The sequence below is a fragment of the Seriola lalandi genome, unplaced genomic scaffold (genome assembly GCF_002814215.2).
Source record: "Seriola lalandi dorsalis isolate HSWRI2012SDOR001 ecotype SW California unplaced genomic scaffold, Sedor1 jcf7180002054259, whole genome shotgun sequence".
Taxonomy (NCBI): domain Eukaryota; kingdom Metazoa; phylum Chordata; class Actinopteri; order Carangiformes; family Carangidae; genus Seriola; species Seriola lalandi.
The window spans coordinates 73,979-95,480 of NW_019524812.1; the positions used below are offsets into that span (position 1 = coordinate 73,979).

The 21,502-nt window shown below is 40.7% G+C and overlaps 3 protein-coding genes across 6 annotated transcripts in view; 1 reads left to right on the forward strand and 2 right to left on the reverse strand.

Moving 5' to 3' along the window:
• The window catches only part of LOC111654123 (syntaxin-1A-like), a 59,905-nt gene extending 47,252 nt beyond the window's left edge, over positions 1-12,653 (reverse strand). For all 4 annotated transcript variants that reach the window (XM_023405009.2, XM_023405010.2, XM_087173622.1 and 1 more), the window contains exon 1: positions 11,977-12,653. In XM_023405009.2, coding sequence (XP_023260777.1) covers positions 11,977-12,006 — 30 coding nt within the window. In that variant the 5' untranslated portion in view covers positions 12,007-12,653. The remainder of the gene's footprint in view (positions 1-11,976) is intronic.
• A 143-nt stretch (positions 12,654-12,796) lies between these two features.
• On the reverse strand, positions 12,797-17,909 carry bud23 (BUD23 rRNA methyltransferase and ribosome maturation factor). The gene is made up of 12 exons (XM_023404987.2): positions 17,729-17,909; positions 17,517-17,554; positions 16,413-16,508; positions 15,843-15,925; positions 15,538-15,634; positions 15,328-15,424; positions 15,168-15,218; positions 14,998-15,083; positions 14,703-14,748; positions 14,546-14,607; positions 13,708-13,797; positions 12,797-13,515 (listed from the first exon to the last, which is right to left on the reverse strand). Exons 1-12 carry the CDS (start codon positions 17,774-17,776, stop codon positions 13,461-13,463), a joined length of 849 nt encoding a protein of 282 aa, XP_023260755.1. The 5' UTR covers positions 17,777-17,909; the 3' UTR covers positions 12,797-13,460.
• A 477-nt stretch (positions 17,910-18,386) lies between these two features.
• On the forward strand, positions 18,387-21,462 carry dnajc30b (DnaJ (Hsp40) homolog, subfamily C, member 30b). Its single transcript, XM_023405002.2, has one exon. The coding sequence runs from the start codon at positions 18,431-18,433 to the stop codon at positions 19,613-19,615; it is 1,185 nt and encodes a 394-aa protein (XP_023260770.1). The 5' UTR covers positions 18,387-18,430; the 3' UTR covers positions 19,616-21,462.
• The last annotated feature ends 40 nt before the right edge of the window (positions 21,463-21,502 follow it).

Here is a 21,502-nt window from a genome sequence, read left to right on the forward strand (position 1 = left end):
GACTTTCCCAGCTATTTATATCAAAATTATGATTTTTTGAACAGCGTTTCTCCCTCTCAACAACAGGCAGCTCAAACCTCAAGCCACCCTCAGCCTTCCCAACTCTACATGGAGAGGATTTCCATGTAGTGCCCCCTATGGTTCACAGGAATAGCGTTGGGTTGTGTATCAGTATAGCGGCCACAGTCAAAATTACAGGTCAGGCTCAGACAGACCTTTTACTACACACTGCCTTTAGAAAGGGAACAGCTGTAAAGACAATTTCCTGAACATCCCCACATTTTAAATCAAGTCTTGTAACAATAAGGTCCAATTAATATTTAAAAACCACCAAGAGTCGATTTTCATGCCATTCGTGTGTGCGGGCAGTCGGCCGGGCAAGACGGCAAGACAGAGACACTTATGTGCATGCAATGCATTATGGCACCAGGAAGCAGTGGAAACTTTTCCATTGTCATTGTTACTGCTGCTGATTCCACTTCAACTGTTTTCCATGAAGGCTCCAGACAAGTGAGAGGTCGATCAGCAGGTAAGTGATATCTATGTCTGTGCTGGTACCATTACTGCACATTAACAGGTACATCTGTGTTGTGCTGAGGCTCTCTGCCGAGTGTGAATATTGTATTATTTGTTAAGTGTCTTAGTGTATAGTCGACTCAGCAAACACAAACACACAACCACACAGACACACACACACACACACACACACGCAGCAGCAGCAGCAGCAGCAAAGCGAGGAATACTGAATAGTAAATGCGATTTGTTTATATGATACGATGAACAAAACTAATAAACTTAATGATGGCTGAATACGATTTAGCTGCATGCTGGCTCACTGTCAATGTTGAGCAGAGCCATCACTGATGTTATTAGTAACACCTGTGCTTTTCCTATGACAAGTGAAAACACCTGGTTTCCCAAACATGCAACACATCACCGTACCCTTTACAAAAGCTTTTTCTATAGGAGAGCAAAGAGATAAACTGTCTTCTAAACATCTGAAAACAACCAAGTCTCACCGAAGGAAGTCTTGTTTTTTTGGTATTGAAAACTGACCAAAATCTGAAAATAACAATCCCAAAATGAACTTCCTTCTTTGAGTTTAATGTTCCACAAATGACTTTTGTCGAGTGGAGCCTGTTAATAACATTAAACTGCATTAATTTGTGTCTGGAGTTTACCAAAACAATTATGAATACAAGCTAATGCATGCATGTTCATGTTTTCTCAGACACAAAGTCATTCTGTGGAGTGTTAGCATGTGATGTGCCGACACAGAGGGGGAGGACAGACTTCAGAGAGAGATGGCGAGGCAACTGGCACAAATCTAAGTGAGAGGAATGCAGACCCACTGTGATCACGCTAATACTGTGTGAACCCACTCAAACTATATTTAATCCGACAAAAACTTGATTGTTTTATGCTCTCTATATAAAGGGTTTATATTCATTAATACTAAAAATCAACAGACAACCTTTCTGTCCAAAACAATGAAGTGTTTAATGTGCTCAACTGTCGTGACAGATATAATACCAAATATGATGCATGGATGTCACACAACTGGTATTAATAAATAAAAGTTTGGTGTGGGTTTGGCAATGAGGTGCCTTTGAGGAAATGCAGACTATTACAAGCAGAGAGAAAAGAGGCAGCAGCTGCAGGAGGCAGTGGAGGAGGAGGAGGAGGAGGAAGACAAGCAGAGAATCAGAATAAGTCCCCATAGCACCCGTAGTGTGTTCAGACTCTACAGAGAGATGCTGTATCTCCTGCAGAGAGAGGAGGGCCTTGGTCTGGTTTTACTTTGAGTGGTCAGGAGGGGAGAAGACTGAGCGGTGTGCCAGAAAACCTCCAACTCACACCCAGATCTGAAGCTCCTGCTGAGCCACTGAGCTGCTGGGAGAGGCCTTTAGTGCTGCACTCTTGACTCAGCCTGCAGTGTTGGACTTAGCTGTCCACACACAGCAGATGCTCAGACACACAAACACACATGCACACTACAGCTGACACACTGATAATATGTAACAGACAGTAAACACACGGAGAGAATAAGGCCTGTACAAGCTGGCCCCCATTACCCCATGCACTCTGCCTCTGGGGCCAACACTCGGATGAAACACCCCAGCAGGAGTAGTGGCCTGATTATGCTGTTCATTAGATTAGAGAGTTGTTCTGGGCACCACGCCAGCAGGGAGTCGCTCCATAAAGACAAAAGGCAGAGCCTGCGCAACCAGTGTAAACAGGAGGAGGAGGAAATATAGTCCAAGAGTAAGGGAGCAAGAGATAAACCAGACATCTAGTGATGTCCGCGCGGAAAGAGGAGAAGAACCAGGGAAACACAACGGTCATTGAAAGCTGTGAAACTATAATAAGATGTGCACTAACAGGACACAGAGTGTGAGAGTTGACGTATAGGTAGTCAGGTTAAATGTAGAGGGAGGGAATAAAGTATACTTGCAAGTCTTATGCATTCAGACGCTGTTCACACTTTTATCTCAGAATACAGGAGAGAAGAGCAGTGAGAGATAGTTCAAGTACAGATGGAAACCCATGTGGGCAGTACTTTATTGTCCTTTTGTGTTTCCACATTAAAGCAGACCTGTTTCCCGCATCTTTGTATTACAGTCAATTCCAGCAGCTTCCTGCAGTCCCATTAGAAATGACTCATAAAAATCTGTGTCAGCTGCACTGAGGAATACTGAGAGCGTAACCAGATTTATTGTCATTATATAGCCACATAACATTCATTATGGATATGTGCTCACTCTCTCTCTCACACACACACACACACACACACACACATACAATTATTTATTCATGCTTCCTAAAGTAGACAAATACAAAGACACAAACAATAAAAACTGTCTTTTTACTGACTTTTTTTGCTCCACTTGTTGCTCACATATAAATCTGAGAGGACAAGTGATGTTTCAGACTTGGGTCAGAGGTTCACACACACACACGCACACATGTGCACACACACAGACACACACACAGACACACGCACACACACACACAGGTTTATTCTTCTGCTGTATTCTTTTAGCCCTTGCTTTATGTAGCGTTCATGTTTTAGTAATTACCATTATTTCCAGTCTCTGACTTGTAAATGGTGTTCGTGTCAACAAAGTCATTTAAATACACAGAAACTCTCATATTGCTGAAAGCTCTGATATATCCAACTTAATAATACAGAAGTAGAGAGAGAGAAGGAGCTACAGTTTATTGTCAGTGCAAATTGTCTTCGTATAGAATTTTCAGATGACGTGAAGGAACTTTCAAGGGAACTTTCCCATCTCTTTCATCCAATGTAACGTGAATGTGGTATTGGTTGAAACCTAATACTATAGTCTTTCTAAGGTTAGAAGACTTTCTCTATATCTGTCTGTATGTTGAGATACTGCTATAGGCATAAAAGAGAAAACCAATTCAGGTCAAAAATGTCCTCGCTCTCACTATTTAAGACTCAAAGTGGTCCTCCCAAAGATAGACATACAACAGTACACATACGCACAACCCCACTTATAATAATAGACATCGACATGCCTTCACCTGCTCCCCTGCTAAAGCCCTCAGGACATTCTCCACCTACACACCAAGAGATCTACAGCATGCGGGAATCACACTGGAAAATTCATTTTCACTTAATATTTTAAGCATGCAGAGTCATACTCAGTCTTCTTGGGAATACAGGGGTTCAACTGAATATATAGATCACCAGAACAATAAACGCAAAAGTCAAGAGCATGAATTATAATATTTCTGTGACCGCAGAAATGATCATTTAACTCTGCAAGGATTGAATCTTCGCTCATATTTTTGTTGTCAGAGAAAGATGACAAAAGAACGACCAGCTGATGGCAGAGGAGGAGGTGGTGTAGGGCTATCGAGACAGGATAATTACACAACCAGGGAGCAGTGTGGTTGACGAGACGACAAAGGAAGTGACAGATCGAGCCAAAAGAGCACCAGCCAAATGTAAAACTCATTCACTTCCTTTAACATTATTCTCCTGTCTCTTCACCGACAACGACCAGGAACCGTCCTCGAAAAAAAAACAACAAGTCTACATCTTTGATTCGGGGGCATTGACGGGAATTTCAGCCGATGCTTTTCAGCTGGAAAAAAGATGTCACAGATTTTCTCCATGTGCATGAGCTGATCAATGCACTCCTGCTAATATCATGCTGATAAAGCACAAGAATTCTTCATTGCTAACTGCCAATTCCCTTCCACTGAAGGCAATTAAAGACTTATTTGTTACTCTTTACAGGGCCACATGATCGGTTTCCTTGCAGTTTTGGCTCCATCAGCACATCTGTTGTAGCTATGATTCTTTCCTTGTTATTTTACCTGTTATTTTCCGGCGTCTTTTCATGTGAGATTTTCTATTTGATTTTGTTCAAATAAACATACATCTAGTTTCTCAAGCACAGATGCTTTGCATTCCAGTGAAAAACATATCTGGCCGAGGTTAACAAGATGGTTTTATCAGCCTTGCCCGTGGAGAGCAGGGTTCAGTGGATTCACGCAGAAGAATGTGGGTGGGAGACGAGATGAGGCAATGCCACCACAGCGGCACAGAGTCAACGTGTGTGCATATGCAACAATTTCCTTTGGCTAACAATCCTCCTCAATGTCCTCCCCCTTTAATCATCTTCCTTTTTCTTTCTCGTTCTCCCTGTCCGTCATTCACTCGCCGCCTTCTCTCTCCTCCCTCCACACTTCAGCTTAACTACAGAATCCTTACAGCGGCAGGCCCACACAACACGGACTCAGTTACCTTTGTCTTTCTCTCCCTAGTCATGTCATCTCACTATCTTTCCTCAAGACCACGTCAGCATTCATTTATCCAACAAATTCACACTTTAGATGTTTTTATATTGTTTATATTACCTTCTCCTGAGAAAAACATCCCATACTATATATATATATATAGATGTGAATGACAAATAGCTTAAACTTGATCTTCCTCATACAGCATCTTCCTCCTCAGTTCATCTTATCCCTCTTTCCATTTTCCTCTCTCAGTCTTTCATCCCTCTCCGCCCTCTGCCTCCGTGACATCTCTCTGACCTTTTACAGGGTAATCATCAAAGTGATTCCATTTAAACAGGACTAAATACAAATTTACAAACTGCCAAGCTATGAAAGGTTAAATTATGAGTTAGAATAATAACACGTCTTTCCACAAATCAATGATAATCAATTTCAGGCCAGAATCCAAATGTCTGCAGCTGTCAGCTCGCAGAGATAACTCTTTCTGCCACAGGGACTCAGATGAGATGACTGACATTTTAGACTAAATAGTGGATGCTTACTTCCAATTTGGCTTATTAGCACATAATTGGCCGATGGATATGATTATATAAATTACATGCTGTTGTAGATGTTCATAAACACAACTTGTCAGCCCTGGGCATGCATGTAGGCAGCAGCGGGTGGTCAGCCAGTGTTCAGCATTGCAGAAGTGGGTGAGAAAATGTCATAAAGCTTCAATTGAGCTTTAATGACAGATCACAGGCAGGGAAAAGAGATGTGCTGTCACCACTCATGCCTTTTCCCACCCCCAGTCTCTTCCCCTTATACCCCTGTGGAATATATATATACGGAGCGCCTCACTCTGTAACCCGCTGACCATGAAGGATCGTGACAGCACCAATGCACCACTAACACAATTACATGGTAGATATGGGGGGAATGTAACAGAGGGTGAGAGGCATATAGAGGAATGGCAGGACGTGTAGAAAAAGGATCATGGCAGTGGAAACGAAAAAGACAGGAAGAGAAAAGGCAACAAAAATATCAGAAAACAAAGGTGGAAAGAGGCAGACAGACAAAGTATTTAGAAATATATATGTTTTAGAGCTGAAACTAAGATGATTTTATTATTGAATAATCTGCAGAGTATTTTCACGATCAAGTGATTGAATTTTTGGTCTTTATAATGTTAGAAAATGCCCATCACAATGTTTTAAAGCCCAAGGTGATGTCTTCAAATCACTTGTTTTGTCTGACCAACGGTCCAGTACTCAAAGATATTCTGTTTTCTATGAAATAATTAAAAAAAAGCAGAAAATCCTCCCATTTGAGAAACTGATACTAGGAAATGTTTCACATTTTTGCTTTAAAAATGCCTTAAACAATTAATCAGTTACGAATGTTGCTGCCGATTAACTGTCCGTCTATCGACTAATCAGTTAATCAACTATTTGTTTCCGTCCTAGAACAATTGTAGAAGTGGTTGACAAAGCAATATTTTTTTCAGAGAAAGCAACTGTTGAAGATGATTGTCCTCAAAACACTTAACTCTGAATATATGTCACTCTGCAGAGCAGCTGACGGCAAATAATGTGTTTTGTTGTTTACTTTGGAGAACTCGTTAAATTGGTGGTTAGCCTCAAACTGGCAACACTTCGGGCCTATAGTGAGGTAAATCACAATTTATTTGGTTGTAAACTATGTTTGAAGGTCTTAATCTCCAACAAGAATCTGTGATAAAAGGTGTCGTCTGTGCTGCTACAGAACCGCACTGCTGCCTTTGATTATGAAATGATGTGAAAGAGGTCAGCTCATTAGAAATTCAATTTTAGCAACAGTGACAAAGATGACCTGAAGCCAATTCTCCCACAACAGATGGGGAAGGTTTGATTACAGAATCGTGTTTATGTATTATTAGGATCTATATTAGCTTCGGGAGCTGCTACTCTTTATGTGCAGCAAACAAGTGACAAGACTTTACCACGCAGACGACGCCACAAAACCAACAGTAGTACAGCTCTCACAGGTAGGCACCATCTAAAGAAATATACCTATAATGAATACGAGTGCTTGTTTCACAATTTACTAGTTAGAGGATTGTGTACTGCTCAATGGACCGTCCATTCACATGTTTAAAAAAATAAAAAATAAAATATTAGCAGCCAACAGATACTGGATATCATTGCAACTGTCACCTCATTTGCAAAGACAGACAAGTCCCTGGTGAAATGCCAGATCGGTCACACTCATTTCATGGCTCATTAATGTAATTATGCAGCCTCTATGTGTTGATATAATAATATGTTTGCGAGTGTGTATGCGTGCACTTTTCTCATGGTTAATAGTGACAATACAGGACGATGACAATTACTGCTATTTTATTCCCTCCACCCTGAGTTTAAGGACGCTTAAGGATAAAGGCTCAACTGTGGGTTCAGAAGAGAGCAACCACAGATCTGAGAGTTTAGAGGCTTGAAGCTTTGAACGAGGAAAAACAAAACCTCTGACCCTGTCGGATCGATGTTCAGTTCAACAGCAGAGCAAAGTGGCTCTTTACTCTCGCTGTTGTTTGTGTCACTGAGGAAGTGCAATAGCTAAGATCAGGTCAAGGACAGAAGAAAAAAAAAAAAGAGTTAAAGACATGGAATAAAGCAGAAAAAAAGGGGAGATGGATGTGAGCAGAGAAAAAAGAGGAGGGATAGTGAAAAGTAAAAGGAGAAACACGAGGGTCAAAGACACACACACACAGCCTCTGAGTCGGCGCTCTGTATCCATCCTATTAGTTAATGTGTCACTCTAACGCCAAGCAGGCAGTGACAATGAGTTCCACCGCCACACACACACACACACACACACACACACACACACACACACACACACACACACACACACAAACCAATACTAACACTGACTAACAAGGCTGCACAGAGAAGAGGGAGAAAAGAGACAAAAACGTAGGGGAGGACAGGAACCCATCTGATAAATCACTGATAGGAAAAGAGCAAAGAGCAATAATGGAGGGACTCACCATTACAGAGAGGATGAAAGAAAAGAGAGGGTTATTATTAAAGAGATGGAGATGGGAAAAGAGGCAGATATAGTCAATCAAACGATGAGACAGCTGGAAAAGAGACGGAGCTGATAAAACGTCAGGAAAAAATGAGGAGATATGAAGGTGAAATGACCTGCTGCAGGTGCAGCTTTCATAATGCCTGTCTAAATAAATAACTCACTGCCGCCAAATGACAAACAATCACATCTGATTGATAACAGTCCCTGTGGTGTGTGAAATCTGTAATAACCTCATCAGTATGTCTCCCCTTAGGTTTCAGAGCTTGAAGAAGGCTGACAAACGCATCACATCGGCGCCATCTGTCACTAAATAACTGCTGGGCCAAATGGGAGCGATGGGACGAGGTGAGGGGAGAAGAGATCCGGCCGTATGATCGTTTTAGTTATTGAAACAGGCAGCTTTAGGCAGTAGACTAATGAGCTATTGGAAGAACGGAGTCATAGGCAGGTATTGAGCTCGTAAAGTAGGTTTATGTGCATATGGGCAATGTTGGAGCCGAGCCTCCAACCTCACACAAACATGAGCAAAACTCAATTTCCTGCCAAAATGACACAGAAGCACATGGGTGAGTAAACTCGCACCATGACTGTACAAAAACACACAAAAAGACACTGCTACAACAAACTCTGGAAAATGAAGTCCTCTTCTTCTAGCTTGGTCTGTATGTGCAAATGCATGCTTATCTAATATCTTTGTAATATGGTATTTGTAGTTAAACTATTTCTTCCATTTAAGCAAATACCAAAATGTAGCACAAAACAATTATTAAGTAAGTAAGTAATATAAGTAAAAATAATGCAAACATTTAAAAGGACCAGTGTGTAGGATTTAGGGGGCTCTATTGGCAGAAATGGAATATAATATTCATAATTATGTTTTCATTAGTGTATAATCACCTGAAACTAAGAATTGTGTTTTCGTAGCTTCGCACCCTTTAATTAGCCCTTCACATCTACATATAGAGCCCACCATGTTGCACCGCCATGTTTCTACAGTAGCCCAGAATAGACAAACTAAATACTGGCTCTGGATAAGGCCTTTTGTGTTTTTATGTTACCTGGCCACTGTAGTGTCTCCTACGTGCTTGGGAAGGGAGGTGTGAGGGGAGGGGTATTTAGTTGGTTGCAATCTGCAACCTCGCCACTAGACGCAACTAAATCCCACACACTGGTCCTTTGACTGAGAGAACGAGTTTTTCCCAAATAAATGCTAAAAACTCTTCCAAACTTAACAATTATGGATCAGGTATTGGTGAAATGGCACAATCCACAATAACTCAGTGTCATTACAAAATTCACAGCAGGTTCCAAACTAGGATTTACATTTGAGTTTGAGGTATCACAATCAGCAGGAGTATCAGTATGAACAGGTTGCACTTGCACGTTCCTATTTAAAATCCAACAATCATGTCAAGAAAGCCTTGACACTGGATTTTGTTTAGATACATAATGTCCATGTAAAGTTTGACTGGCCTTGCCTTCACATAGTTAGGCCCCTACCAAGGGACCACTTTGACTTGGGAGACTCTACTAGGAGCCGTTTCCCTGGCAACATAGGGCACCTAAATCCCCACCACTATAAGCATACGACTCCTGGAGAGACTCAAATTTAATTCAAACTAGAAGAAAAAAAACAAAGACTATACAGATAGAAAATGAAGCACCAAACCAGCAGGTGTACGATCGTGTTTCTTGCCACAAATGAATTCAAAACCCGGTTGTACAAAATGTTTGAAAATGAGAAAACACAAAACCAAAGTTAGTCCAGCAAAGGTATGTGGAAGCAATAAGACGTGGGTTCATGCAATCAGCTGAAAGGTTCAAAGTGATGTCTGAGTGAAGGAGAGAACTATCAGTCATCTATACATCCCATTTAAGATGTTCTGTCACAAGTTCATTCATCAATGGCCCTGCAGTGAGCAAAGTAGAAAGGGAGGTATAACTTTTCACTGAGAACATCTTTAATGTCAAACTCAGTGTTGGTAGAAACACCACCTCTCAGCAGTGTCATTTACACAAGGTTTAACATTTCCCCAAGTTGATGCTTGAACTCACAGAGCTGAAACAACCTTTAATTAATTGATAATTTATCAAACAAAAATGACAAAATTTACTTCTTCCAGCTTCTCAAACGTGAGCATTTGATACTTTTCTTTTTTTTTTTCCATCACTGTAAATGAAATATCTTATTATGAGACAAAGCAGAATGTTTAAAGATGTAATCGTGGGTCCTGGGAACATGTTATGAGCATTTTCTCTACAATTGATCAAAAATAACTGACGGATTAATCAGTACTGAAAACAAGAATCCCTTGCCCATTGCAATACACTAGTTCAGAGCTGTTATACAATTGCACATGCCTCATACAGTGTGCTGTTATGAAGTGTGTTCCAGACCCACGGAGACATCTCCACGAGATTCAGAAAGCTGCATTAACTTGAGGCTTTAAACAGAAAACAATATTAATCTAGTGCTGATGGGAAATAACTGTCTGTGACTTGCAATTTACTTCTATTTTATTTTGGTCTGGATCACCTGAAATTGGCTCTGGCTTGATCCGCTCCAGCTGCCTTTTCTCAGACATGAAAGATGTGATCAAAAATAATAAAAGAAAATAGAATCAGCAGCTGAAATAACATTTCTGTTGACCCCACACGGTTTGGTTGAATATTGGTTGAGGTTTCTCACCAAAGCTGGTGAGGAAGATTTAGGCTATTTCTGTCTCTCTGACAACTGCATCTTTCTTGCACTGTGAGAAGGCAGCATGGCAGACTGGAGACACGCCTCTGCTGAACACACACACACACACACACACACACACACACACACACACACACACACACACACACACACACACACTTATAATTGGCAGGGCTGGGTTGTTTCCCTAGAGGCCAATTCATATCTACACTGAAAACTGAGGAGCTGTAAATTGTTTCCCCTCTCTGTCCTCAACTTAACTGCCAATTACCCAGATCTGACAATGACCACTTTACCCCTCACACATATACAACAGCCTATATCAAGCTCAAATCAGCATTCCTATGGAGGATAATACTCAATGACTCTTCTGTATCTGTGTCAGACCAAAAATAGACATGAATCAGTCATGAATCCTCCAAATTCAACAACAAATGGCTTTAAACATCAATTATAAAATTGTTTAAAAACTATTTGGTGTGTGTGTGTGTGTGTGTGTGTGTGTGTGTGTGTCTACAGCCATAACCAGATCAAAATGTAAAATCCAAAGATTTCCTTTTCATGATTACAGAATGTGGGATTGTTAATCTGATTAATTTATGTCAGAATGAACTCCATTTTCTCTCATGGAGCCTTGATTAAATGTAAAACAAGTTGTTAGAAATGGACAAATCATTGTGCTGGGTGTGGGTGGTTATGGGTTTTTTTTTTTTCTTTTTCGGATAAGACCATCTGTGACGCGCAGAGGATGGACATTTAACAGGTGGAATGAGCGAGCTGGGACCAATTTACCACTGCAATCACATAACCTCAGTTCAGGCCTGATCGATCAGACCACACACACACACACGCACATGCAGACGCACACGCACACACACAGATGACATATTTACACACAGGATACACAATTTGCAATTTAACTTTATCTGGATTACTATTGTAGTCTGTCAGATTACAGAAAATGTTCAAATTTAACAGTGAATATGAACCGAATGACCTTATAAAATTAAATACCATTAAGGGCCAAGTGTCTGTTTTATAACTTCCTCTCGAGTCCCAGAGACATCCTCCAATAACCTATAAATTGCCTGAGGAAGACAAACTGGAGGGTCAGAGTGATTATTCGCTGGGAGACAGAGGAAGAACGACTTTTACTTTGATTAAACATCTGAAATCATTTATCTCAGCTGCCTTTTCTTCTTCTTTTTTCTTCTTCACACGCACTGTAAAGCTTGGGAGCGATATCCGCCTGTAGCTGGTGATAAAACACAACATTTCAGCCTCCATCAGAGCCGAGTCACAACTGTTGCTCAATCAGCGCGCCCGGCTCTGAGGGTCTGAGCTTCCTCAATCCGCTTTTATATCATCTGAAAGCGAATTCACAGAGCATCTATTCACAGAACAGGTGGCTGCGAACCAGTGAAAAGAATCAAACAGAAACTCACATGTTTAAGTTCTTGCATTCGGTCCTTCATGGTTCCCTGTTTCTCCGGTAAATCACTCTTATTCCCTCAGTTCGTTGTGGTCTGGATGCGTGTGGCGATGGAGCGGCGGGGCGGAGACCGACTGGATGATGCGAGACCGACCGAGGCGAGGAGGCGCGTCTAGCCGTGGTGAGATTATCCCTTCCTTTGGTTTGGGTGCTGGGATGGTGGGACCACTTTACAGAACCGGGTGACGCGCACGAAAGGTGAGGCGAGGCCTTCCGCCGTTAACCCATTACACACCCGCAATTTCCTCCTCAATCCGCACTAATTGACCCTTTTGTTATTTATTTATTTTATTTTTTAAAACGTGAGTCAGTTCTCCAAGTTTCTTTTAGCTCTGTTGACGTCTGTCTGACTGACTGAAGACTAGATTTACAGAGAAATGACCACCCCGGAGAGGTCGGTTGGCTGAGTGGTGAAATTGTGTTGGATTTGGTTATTGATTGAGCAGGTTCAGAGATAACGCCCAGGTGGTTTGTATTGTGCCAAAGCGCACAGCGACCTCTGTCGGAAGGATGACGTGCAGACTGGTTTGGAAGAAGCGGAAGACCTCAGTGATCCAGAAATCTTATGCAAAAACCAGGATTTTAGACTTTAAATTGCAAATACACTTGTGTACCTTACACATCTGTCTGACATTAGTTTTTCTTTAAAGCCCTGAATGTGAATATGCAGTTGGAACAATTATATTACCTTATTAATAGCCTTTCTCCTTTAAATGGTGGTAATGTGCTGCTCTACTGATAATAATGATCCACATAAAACATCACAATACAAGTTGTTTGGCAGTATAGATAGTTTATGTCATTTTATTCTGTTTTACAGTTCTACTTACTGTATCTCCTCTTTTTATAATTTTCATTAAATTAATGAACTGCCAGTTTGTTCAGGAGCATCATACACAATTACACACAAGTATTATATATGCACTACATGTGTCATTTTGCATATCCCCTTTACAGAATAGTTTTTGTAGCACTGGATTGTGAGATTGAAGTTTCACAAATTCATGGAAGTTGTTCAATTTCTTTTACATGTTTTACATTCTGGACAAAAATTATAAAATAAAAATCAATAAATCAATAAAAATCTTTTTTTTTTTGTTTAGTTTTAATTGAGAAAATATTGTAGATAAAACAATAAACAGCTGATCAGAAATGGAGAATGACATTTCATAATCTATAAAAATGTCACCAGTGGGCAGTGCATGTCTGCACATGTACCTGGTATGTTCCAGCTGACATGAACACGGAGAGTGCCATCTTACCACCGTGTGAAGACTCAACCAAATATACAAAAATGATTGACCGTAATAGTATTTCACTCTCTCTCTCATCCACTTGAATTAAAGAGTTGAGCCAAGACACTCTGCAGCTCCAGAGGTGGCTGACTGTGTGCGGCGCAGACGAGTGCCAATGAAGGCACAGCTGCATGAGTCAGAGCTAGAAATGAGGTCTCCTCTGACGTCCAGTGTATTTTGTGTCGGCTCTAACCTCCCTGCAGGACATCAAACACACAACACACGGCAGAGAGCAAGAGAGGGAGGGAGATAGAGAGAGATACCATTACAAAACACATCTAATCAGATTATTCAATTTAAGCTCAATTTAAAATCATATTGCATTATTTAGAACATGAATATTTCAGCACAAGATAATGAATAAATCCATGTATTTGTCATGTACATACCGCCCCTGTCTCCTCCTCCTCTCCTTCTTCTCCAAGATCCAATCTCGTCCCTTCTTCGCTGATTTGCCTTTCATGTTTTTGAACCGACATCTTCACAAAAACAAAGTGTAGCTGATTAGCTTTACGAAAAAACTCTGATGCAAAAAAGTTACACGCATGCAGTCTCTCTGTGTAACCATGAAGAGAGACTTGAACTTTATTATGTGAAAGGGAGGAAAACCTGCCTGACAGAGTTTTAAATCAGGCAGGACAACGACCCTTTTAGATTTCTCTTGGTCTTTTGGCTTCGTCAAGACAGGTACGACTGAACCTGCACTTATCAACGCCAAGACCGGCTTACTCTGCTAACTGCGAATAAATAAACTGGAAGATTTTTAAAGGGTTGTTTTAATACAATTGAATAACAAAATTGGGACTATCCTAATCAAAATAAATTAGAGCTGCCACTAATAATAACAACAATCATTAAGATGTTAACAAATTGAGAATGAAAATGCTTTTCAGTTTCCTAGAACCCAATGTTTCACAACACCCAATGTTCAAATTACTTGTGCTGTCCAGATAACAATCCAAAAAACATTCTGTATACCATCACACAAGAAAAAAAGAAATAAGAGAAGCAGTATATCTTTGCATTTGAGAAGATGAAATGAGCAAATATGAACAGTAATACAATCGTTTGAGCTCTAAGATAAAGTCATCATCCGAGTAATATCATTCAGTTAATCCCTCTACTATTCTAATAAATCTTTAGATATATTTGGTTGGATAAATAGTCAATAAATAAGAAACCTTTCTTTTTAGAGTAGTAATTGAGCCAGTGTGTGACTCTCTTTACCTTTGTCCTGAATACTGGACCTGGTTTGAAACAGCTTTGTCTGAAGTTTCTGATCCTAATCCCTGAAAAGAACAAAAAGAGAGCAGTTTCCGTAATGTAGCTAAAACAAATCAAACAATCCACAATATCCACTGATGCTAACTCCTGCGTTTCTTACTTTGGGAAGGACTCCTGTAACTCCAGCGAAAAGACACAAGAAGAACCTGGAAATAAACAAAGTGTGAGTGCGTGAGAGAGAAAAGTTAAATCAGGCAGATCATTTTAATGATCAATAATTCATCACAAGACTAATGTGACTATATGTGAGTCAATATGGATGCCGTCCTGTTCTAATTAGTGTTGTGTTGTGAGTACACTGGTACTAATTTCACAGGCTATTAGGAAGGAATCAATTGTGGATGGCCGCAGCTCAACATGTCAAAATAAAAGCCCCGCTTCTGATAGGTACTGACTTTTTAGCTTTGCTGCTGTTGGGGTAGTCCACCACCATGCCTCCGCTGAAACCTGCCCTCATGGCCTGCGATGTGATCAGCTCAAGCTTTAGAGAGGGAAGAAGAAGACCGAAGGTAAGTTCAAGAATCTGGAGAAAACTTTAGATTTTACATCCACAGTGTATTTTCACCTGTTCTGAGTTCTCTGGATAAAGCTGAAAAACTGCACGTGAGCCTCTTGACTGAAAGACAAAGAGCAAGGAGAAGTAAGTAAATGTCTTCACGGTAAAATGTGGTACATGGATGTTCAAATTGTTGTCAAAGAAGTCAGCAAGAGTGATAAAAACCTACCAGAGAAGAGTAGAGAGTAGTAAAGAAGCTATAGAGTCTCTTTGGAGGACTATGTGTCCTCTTGTCGGCATTACAGAGCCACTGCAGGGCAGAAATACTGACGGGGGAATAACACATAAATGAAAAACCGAGTCAGAAATTAATCCAGGGAAAATGTTTTTTCTTTCTTTCTTCTTTTTGTTTAAACACAAGGACGCTCTCGTTTTTCACCTTATGCAACCGTCAAAGGTGCCGGGTCGGAAAGGCATCCCCTGACCCATGTCCCCCAGTAAAAGGTCTCCTTCTACTTCTCTGTCCAGTGCAACATCTGTCACAGGAAGACAATTACATTTGATCAGTGTTTCAGATCGCCTTTTAAACTGAATTTATAATTACACAAACAAACAAACAAACAAACCCTAAAAAAATACATGAGAAACTATTCTTATTTTGCGAGTGATAAGACAGAAATCTCTGCTTTAATCACTTTTATATTCTGCATTTTGTTTGGTTAAATGTAACAGTGTCAGACTAACCCAGCATTGCGTTGCTGATGTCGACTCCTACCCAGTAGTGTCCCTCCTCTGACAGGTAGTCTCCACTGAGACCAGAGCCACACCTGAGAGACAGAGGAAACACATACAAGGTCACTGTGTAATTCTGGATCTTACAAGGTCTTATGTTAAAACTTAGAATAACAAAATATCACACTGGTGACATTCAGATGAAGAGGTTCTCAACCACCACCAGATGTTAACTGTCATCACTTCAAACATAGTTTTTTCATAGTCACCTTTTCAGACTGTAGAAAAACCACCACTTCACTGTAGTGTCATTACATCAGACAACCTACAACTCCATCTTTCTGTCATGTTGCTACCGTCATGGTATGTGGAAAACCACTGTATTTAGAGAAGTTATTTTTACAACTATTGACGTAGAAACAGAATGGTGTGTGTTAACCACAGCTTTACACGGGGTAAGATTATGTTTACTCTGAGATCTTATTTATGTTCATCTGAATAGAAAAATTTGTATTAGCATGGAAATTTGTCTTAATCAGATTAATAGCGCCGTCACTATTAAACATAGTCAGTGTCACTCACCCCACGTCTAGCAGGAAGCATGGCTGTCCCTCCGGCAGGTTCAAAAGCTCGACAGCTCTCTCTGACATCTGGGTCTGGATCTCAATCATCCGAGAGCTGTGAGACAACAAAATCGTTTAAAATGTAAAGACATTCTCACATGAAATTAAACCTTTACACGTTGCAAACTGTCAGATCTGGTGTTGGATTTAGTAATCTCTCTGCAAGCTCCACAGCAAGTCTGCAGAATGACACAGGGAATACTGCAGCTGGTTACTGACAGTCCAGTACAAAATACTCAAGCTGCACAACACTAAAGAAACAACATATTGATTGAGAGCTACAACTAATGATTGGTTTCATTATCAGTCACTCTTTGGATATTTTTCTCAATTAATCATTGTTAATTTTTAACTCTTAAGCATGAAAATGTTAGAAAATGATGACATGTCCATCACAAGATCCCACATCTTCAAATTCCACTAACAATGACATACAACAAGGAAAACCAGAAAATCCTCACATTTGTGAAGCTGAGACCAGAGAGCATTTGGAGTACTGGCTTAGAAAATTTACTTTGTTGATCATCAAAATAGTTGCCCATTGATTTACTGCAGATTGTCTCATTGTTGCAACGCTCTGTTTGTTGGCTCGGTTTTATTCTCTCCTAAAATAATTTACATAGAACACACTTTTCCACATATTAAAACAAGCAAATAAACAAAAGCATGATTCAGTCCAATGGAAAACATGGACATGCAGAAAATAAAACAAACAAAATAAAACAAACTAGAACATAACAACCAAACTGATACACATAAAATTCAAGGATGACACAGGTTAAAAAAAAAAACATTTAACATATATTATTCTAATACATACATCTGAACTATATAACTATATACAACTGAACATCACAACCCAGATGAAGGAGGATTTATTACAGGACTATTGTACTACACTACATTAGTTTTAGCTTTATGCACCTGATAAACTACCAACTAAATGTACATGTTAATATGTACTTTCCCTTTAACACAGCGATACCATGGTGAACATATGTACATCTATCAATATTGTGCTTTAACTCCAAGACACAGTGAACAGTGCAACATCCAGACTCACTTCTGAGAGTATTTCTTCGCCTCCTCTTCATTGTAGAACTGCGGAGATGAGAGCACATGATTAAAACCTCAACACACTGCTGCTGCTAACGTCAGACCACCACTCCGTATATGATATGTGATAGTTAAAGGTCGTTAAATGTCCAAAATACAGCAGCTGAGGCAAAACGTTAGCCTAGCAGCTACAAAAACACAATAAACCGAGCGACTCACCACATCTGGAGGAGCTGTGTGCTCAGGCCGTCTACAGCTGGATGCCATGGTTCTCCCTGTGCGCGTGTCTGTGTCTGAAGACGAGTAATTAATTTGTAATATCAGGTTATAAACAAGCTAAACGTTGTGTTGGCAGCAGCAGCCAGTCCACATGTAAAGCTTCTCCCTCGTCGATTTTAATACGCGCAACCCAGCGTAAATACACGATTATATCGCCACCTACTGAGCAAAACTCACGTTACAGGGTGCTTCAAACAGGACAGCAAAATAAATTCCAATGAAGTTGCAATGGTGTTAAGAGAAAATAAATTATAATAAAAGTTAAAAGGGGATTAAAACTTAAATATATAGACCAAAAAAAAAAGTAAAAATTAATATTAAATGTGATTTAAAATTCTGTCATATCTTACATAGGGTCAAGGCATTTTTACACTTAAGTGCAGTTTTAAATTATTTTCTAAAGGTGAAAAAGTTGTCCTTGAATTTCATGGCCAGAATATACTTTAGAGAATCTATGGTCAATTCTATTTAAATCCACTTGTTATCCAATACATTACAACGTAACCTTTTCCCTGCAAAAATTATTGGTCGACTATAAGTACTTCCTGTAAACACTGGCTCTTACTGGCTCCTGGCTCTATGACGTTTCCGGATGCTGCAGCTGTTTTCCGGGCTGTCCACCGGCCCGTTCTTCTCGGTGAAATGGCAGAGGTCGGTCAGAGGCTGGGGAGCGGAGTTTACCGACTGTCCGCCCTCAGGAACAGCCAGAGTCGTCCGGTGTGCGCCGGTGAAAGCCCCGGATCTCTGCTGGTAAACTGCTCCTTCAGTGACAGCCGCGTTAAAGAGGAATCAGCCCGGGACCAACGTGAAGTTCAGCCAGTGTCAGAAAGCAGAGCAACACAACGCAAACCAGAGAAACTTTCCAGAGGGAGGAAAAGTAAACGTCAACAGGTAAATGGAAGTTTGCTTTGTGCCACGTCTTTGGAGCTGGATTCATCCCGTTTTATCGGGTTTGTTCAAACCAGAGAGAGCGTCCAAGCTCATAAAACAGCCCTGTACTTAGCTGCAAGACTGCAGCCTCTCCTCCAGGAGAAGCTGCCACTCTGCAGGATGACATGCTGGACCAGAGGAGCTATTTCCATCCACCCTGACACCTTCAGATCTCCTCAGCAGCTCCGAGCTCTCTGCACTGTTGTCTTCATTCTGGCAGATCAGGGATCAGAGAGGCCAGGATGTGGACAGGGACTGAGACGGCTGAAACTACAACCTGATCCATTTACAGCAACTAGAAACTACTGCTGGAGGAGTGATGGGAGCTCAAAAGATGCTCCTCTGCTGTACAGAAGCAGGACGGCCTATTACGACATCCTCAAAGTGACCCCAGGTGCCACACAGTCCCAGATCAAGACGGCTTACTACAAGCAGTCCTTTATTTACCACCCTGACAAGAACCCAGGGAGCAAGGAGGCCACCCAGCGCTTCTCTGAGATCAGTGAGGCTTACACCGTGCTGGGTAACATCAGCCTGAGGAGGAAGTACGACCGGGGCATCCTGAGCCAGTCAGATATCAGAAGTGCGGGGAGACCGTCCTCCAAAGAGACCACGAGCAGATCCACAGGCTCCCAACAGCAGCAGCAGCATCAACAGAGAGCCAGACGGTACTCCCAAACAGGCGGGAGGCCCATGTTTGATTTTGATGCCTTTTACCGGGCTCACTACGGGGAGCAGCTACAGAGAGAGAAGGACATGAGGGCCAGGAAGGAGCGCATGCAGGAGCAGCAGAGGGAGCAGCTGAGCAGGTGGAGGCAGGGGAAGATGATGGAGGTGACTGTGGCGATGCTGCTGGCCATGGCAGGGCTGATATTTGTGAATCTCACCAGGCCCTGAAATAGAAGCAGCTACCAGATGTGATCCTATGGGGTTACACGTTACGACTCTCAGGGCGGGAGGACACGGAGGGGGTTGGGGGTGCTACCTCGGACTGTTTTGCATGTGTTGCACAATTTCGGACAGTTGCAGAGGATAATTTTAGTTTGTTGCAGGAGTAGACAAAGACTGTCTCTCTAAAGCAGCAGTTAGGCTTTCATTCATCATATGTAGCTGATAATATTAAAGGTTAGGGTCACTATTTTTCAAGTTTGTCTTAAAGAAATAGTCAGGTGCCCATATGAGCATTGAATCAGTTTATGCATTCTGTCATCTAGGGGTGGGTTTTTGTCAATTGCTAATTTAACTTGATTCTGCTTTTCCCCTTTTTGAATGCAAATTTTCTGAATTGTTCCAAAAGAAACCCCTGATATATATTCAGTAAACAAGAATGTTTTGACAAATGTTGCAGGGAGAGAATCATCATACTGGTGTGATTGTATGCATCAAAGGGTTAAATCGCACATTTATGAAGTGCTTTAAAGGAGATTTCAAAATATTGAGATATATATCACGTATCACAATATAGCCTAAAAATATTGCAATATTATTTATTGTTTATATTACTGTAATTTCTCCTATTCACACTGGCTACTAAGAGATCCCCTCCTAATGTGTTTTCATTGTCAGTGATGGAGGACAAAATCCCACCCATGCATAAGTGTATTCCAAAGTTTATTTGCAGCTAATTTGAGGCTTCAGCAATCTGTGTTAGACAAATCATATGTATATCATCCAGAGTTACAGCCTTTTTTAGCAGCTCACTATGGAAACAAAAAGTACGACAAATACTGTAACTTTGGAAGTTTGATCCGTCTAACACAGACTGCTGAAGCCTCACGTGACCATCAGATAAACTTGGGAATATGTTTTAGCCCAGAATAAGGTCTGTGGATTCTGCGCCCCATCACTTACATAGCGTAGGATCTGAAAGACATAAACAAACTTTACACTTACCTATAAAGGTGTGACCGCTTAAAAAAGTAGAAATTGGAAATCTGTGACCCACATAGCAGAATGTGGAAGTATGATTCGAGCATGTAGCTCTTTCAGGAATCTCATTTGCCCAGATGTTGCAACGTCTGCAGGAGAAAACCAGAGAATCTGATGTACATGCACATGATGGATTAGTCTTTGTACTGTCAACAGTTGTTCTACCAGTTGTGAAGCTGCTGTGTTAACCTGTTAATTAACTATCTATTAGTCGTGGCAAGTTTGAACCCAAACAACTTTTTTTGACAGCTTTAATAGATTTTTTTCTGTCCATCCAAACACTGCACAAATATGGGAAACTTAAACTTTACATGCTGAACAACACGGTTCCTCCATCTTTCCCTATACACTGGTGCTGTAATCTAGACAATTACTTTAAGTGTAGGATTTGAAGATAATTTGCTATTACACATGTTTAACTGTATACATGTATGTAATGTACATACAGGATGTCACATCGTGTTTGATATATCACTAGAAATTTTTGAATTGTTTATTTTATGTACAGGAAACTGTATTTGAGCAAATATAATAAAATAACATCAATTTTCTTTGTTTCAATTTAGTTTTATTCATCAGTGATCATAGTAAATATGTAGTTGTAACTGCCAAGCATTTCTTTTTCTGCAGCAATAAAGAGCTGACCTCTAGAGGGCGTCTGTGCACATCAAAATGATCTCTGGGTTACAGCTGGAGGCCTGAGGGGCAGAATGAGTCTAAACTCAGTGTGGGGTGATACTGACGCTTGTCCTGGCCGTCTCATGACAGTGTGTCGATTTATTTCCCTGAAAATAAAACAGATTGGAAACATGAAACATGGTCAATGTCTGGGATTATGTCATCAGTCTTTAAACT

Coding starts and splice junctions, on each gene's coding strand:
- bud23 (XM_023404987.2), bottom strand. CDS start 17,776: ATGGCATCCAGCTGTAGACGGCCTGAGCACACAGCTCCTCCAGATGTG. Junction 15,219..15,327: donor CTACTCTCTACTCTTCTCTG/GTAGGTTTTTAT, acceptor TTTGTCTTTCAG/TCAAGAGGCTCACGTGCAGT. Junction 15,084..15,167: donor ATCCAGAGAACTCAGAACAG/GTGAAAATACAC, acceptor CCCTCTCTAAAG/CTTGAGCTGATCACATCGCA.
- dnajc30b (XM_023405002.2), top strand. CDS start 18,431: ATGGCAGAGGTCGGTCAGAGGCTGGGGAGCGGAGTTTACCGACTGTCC.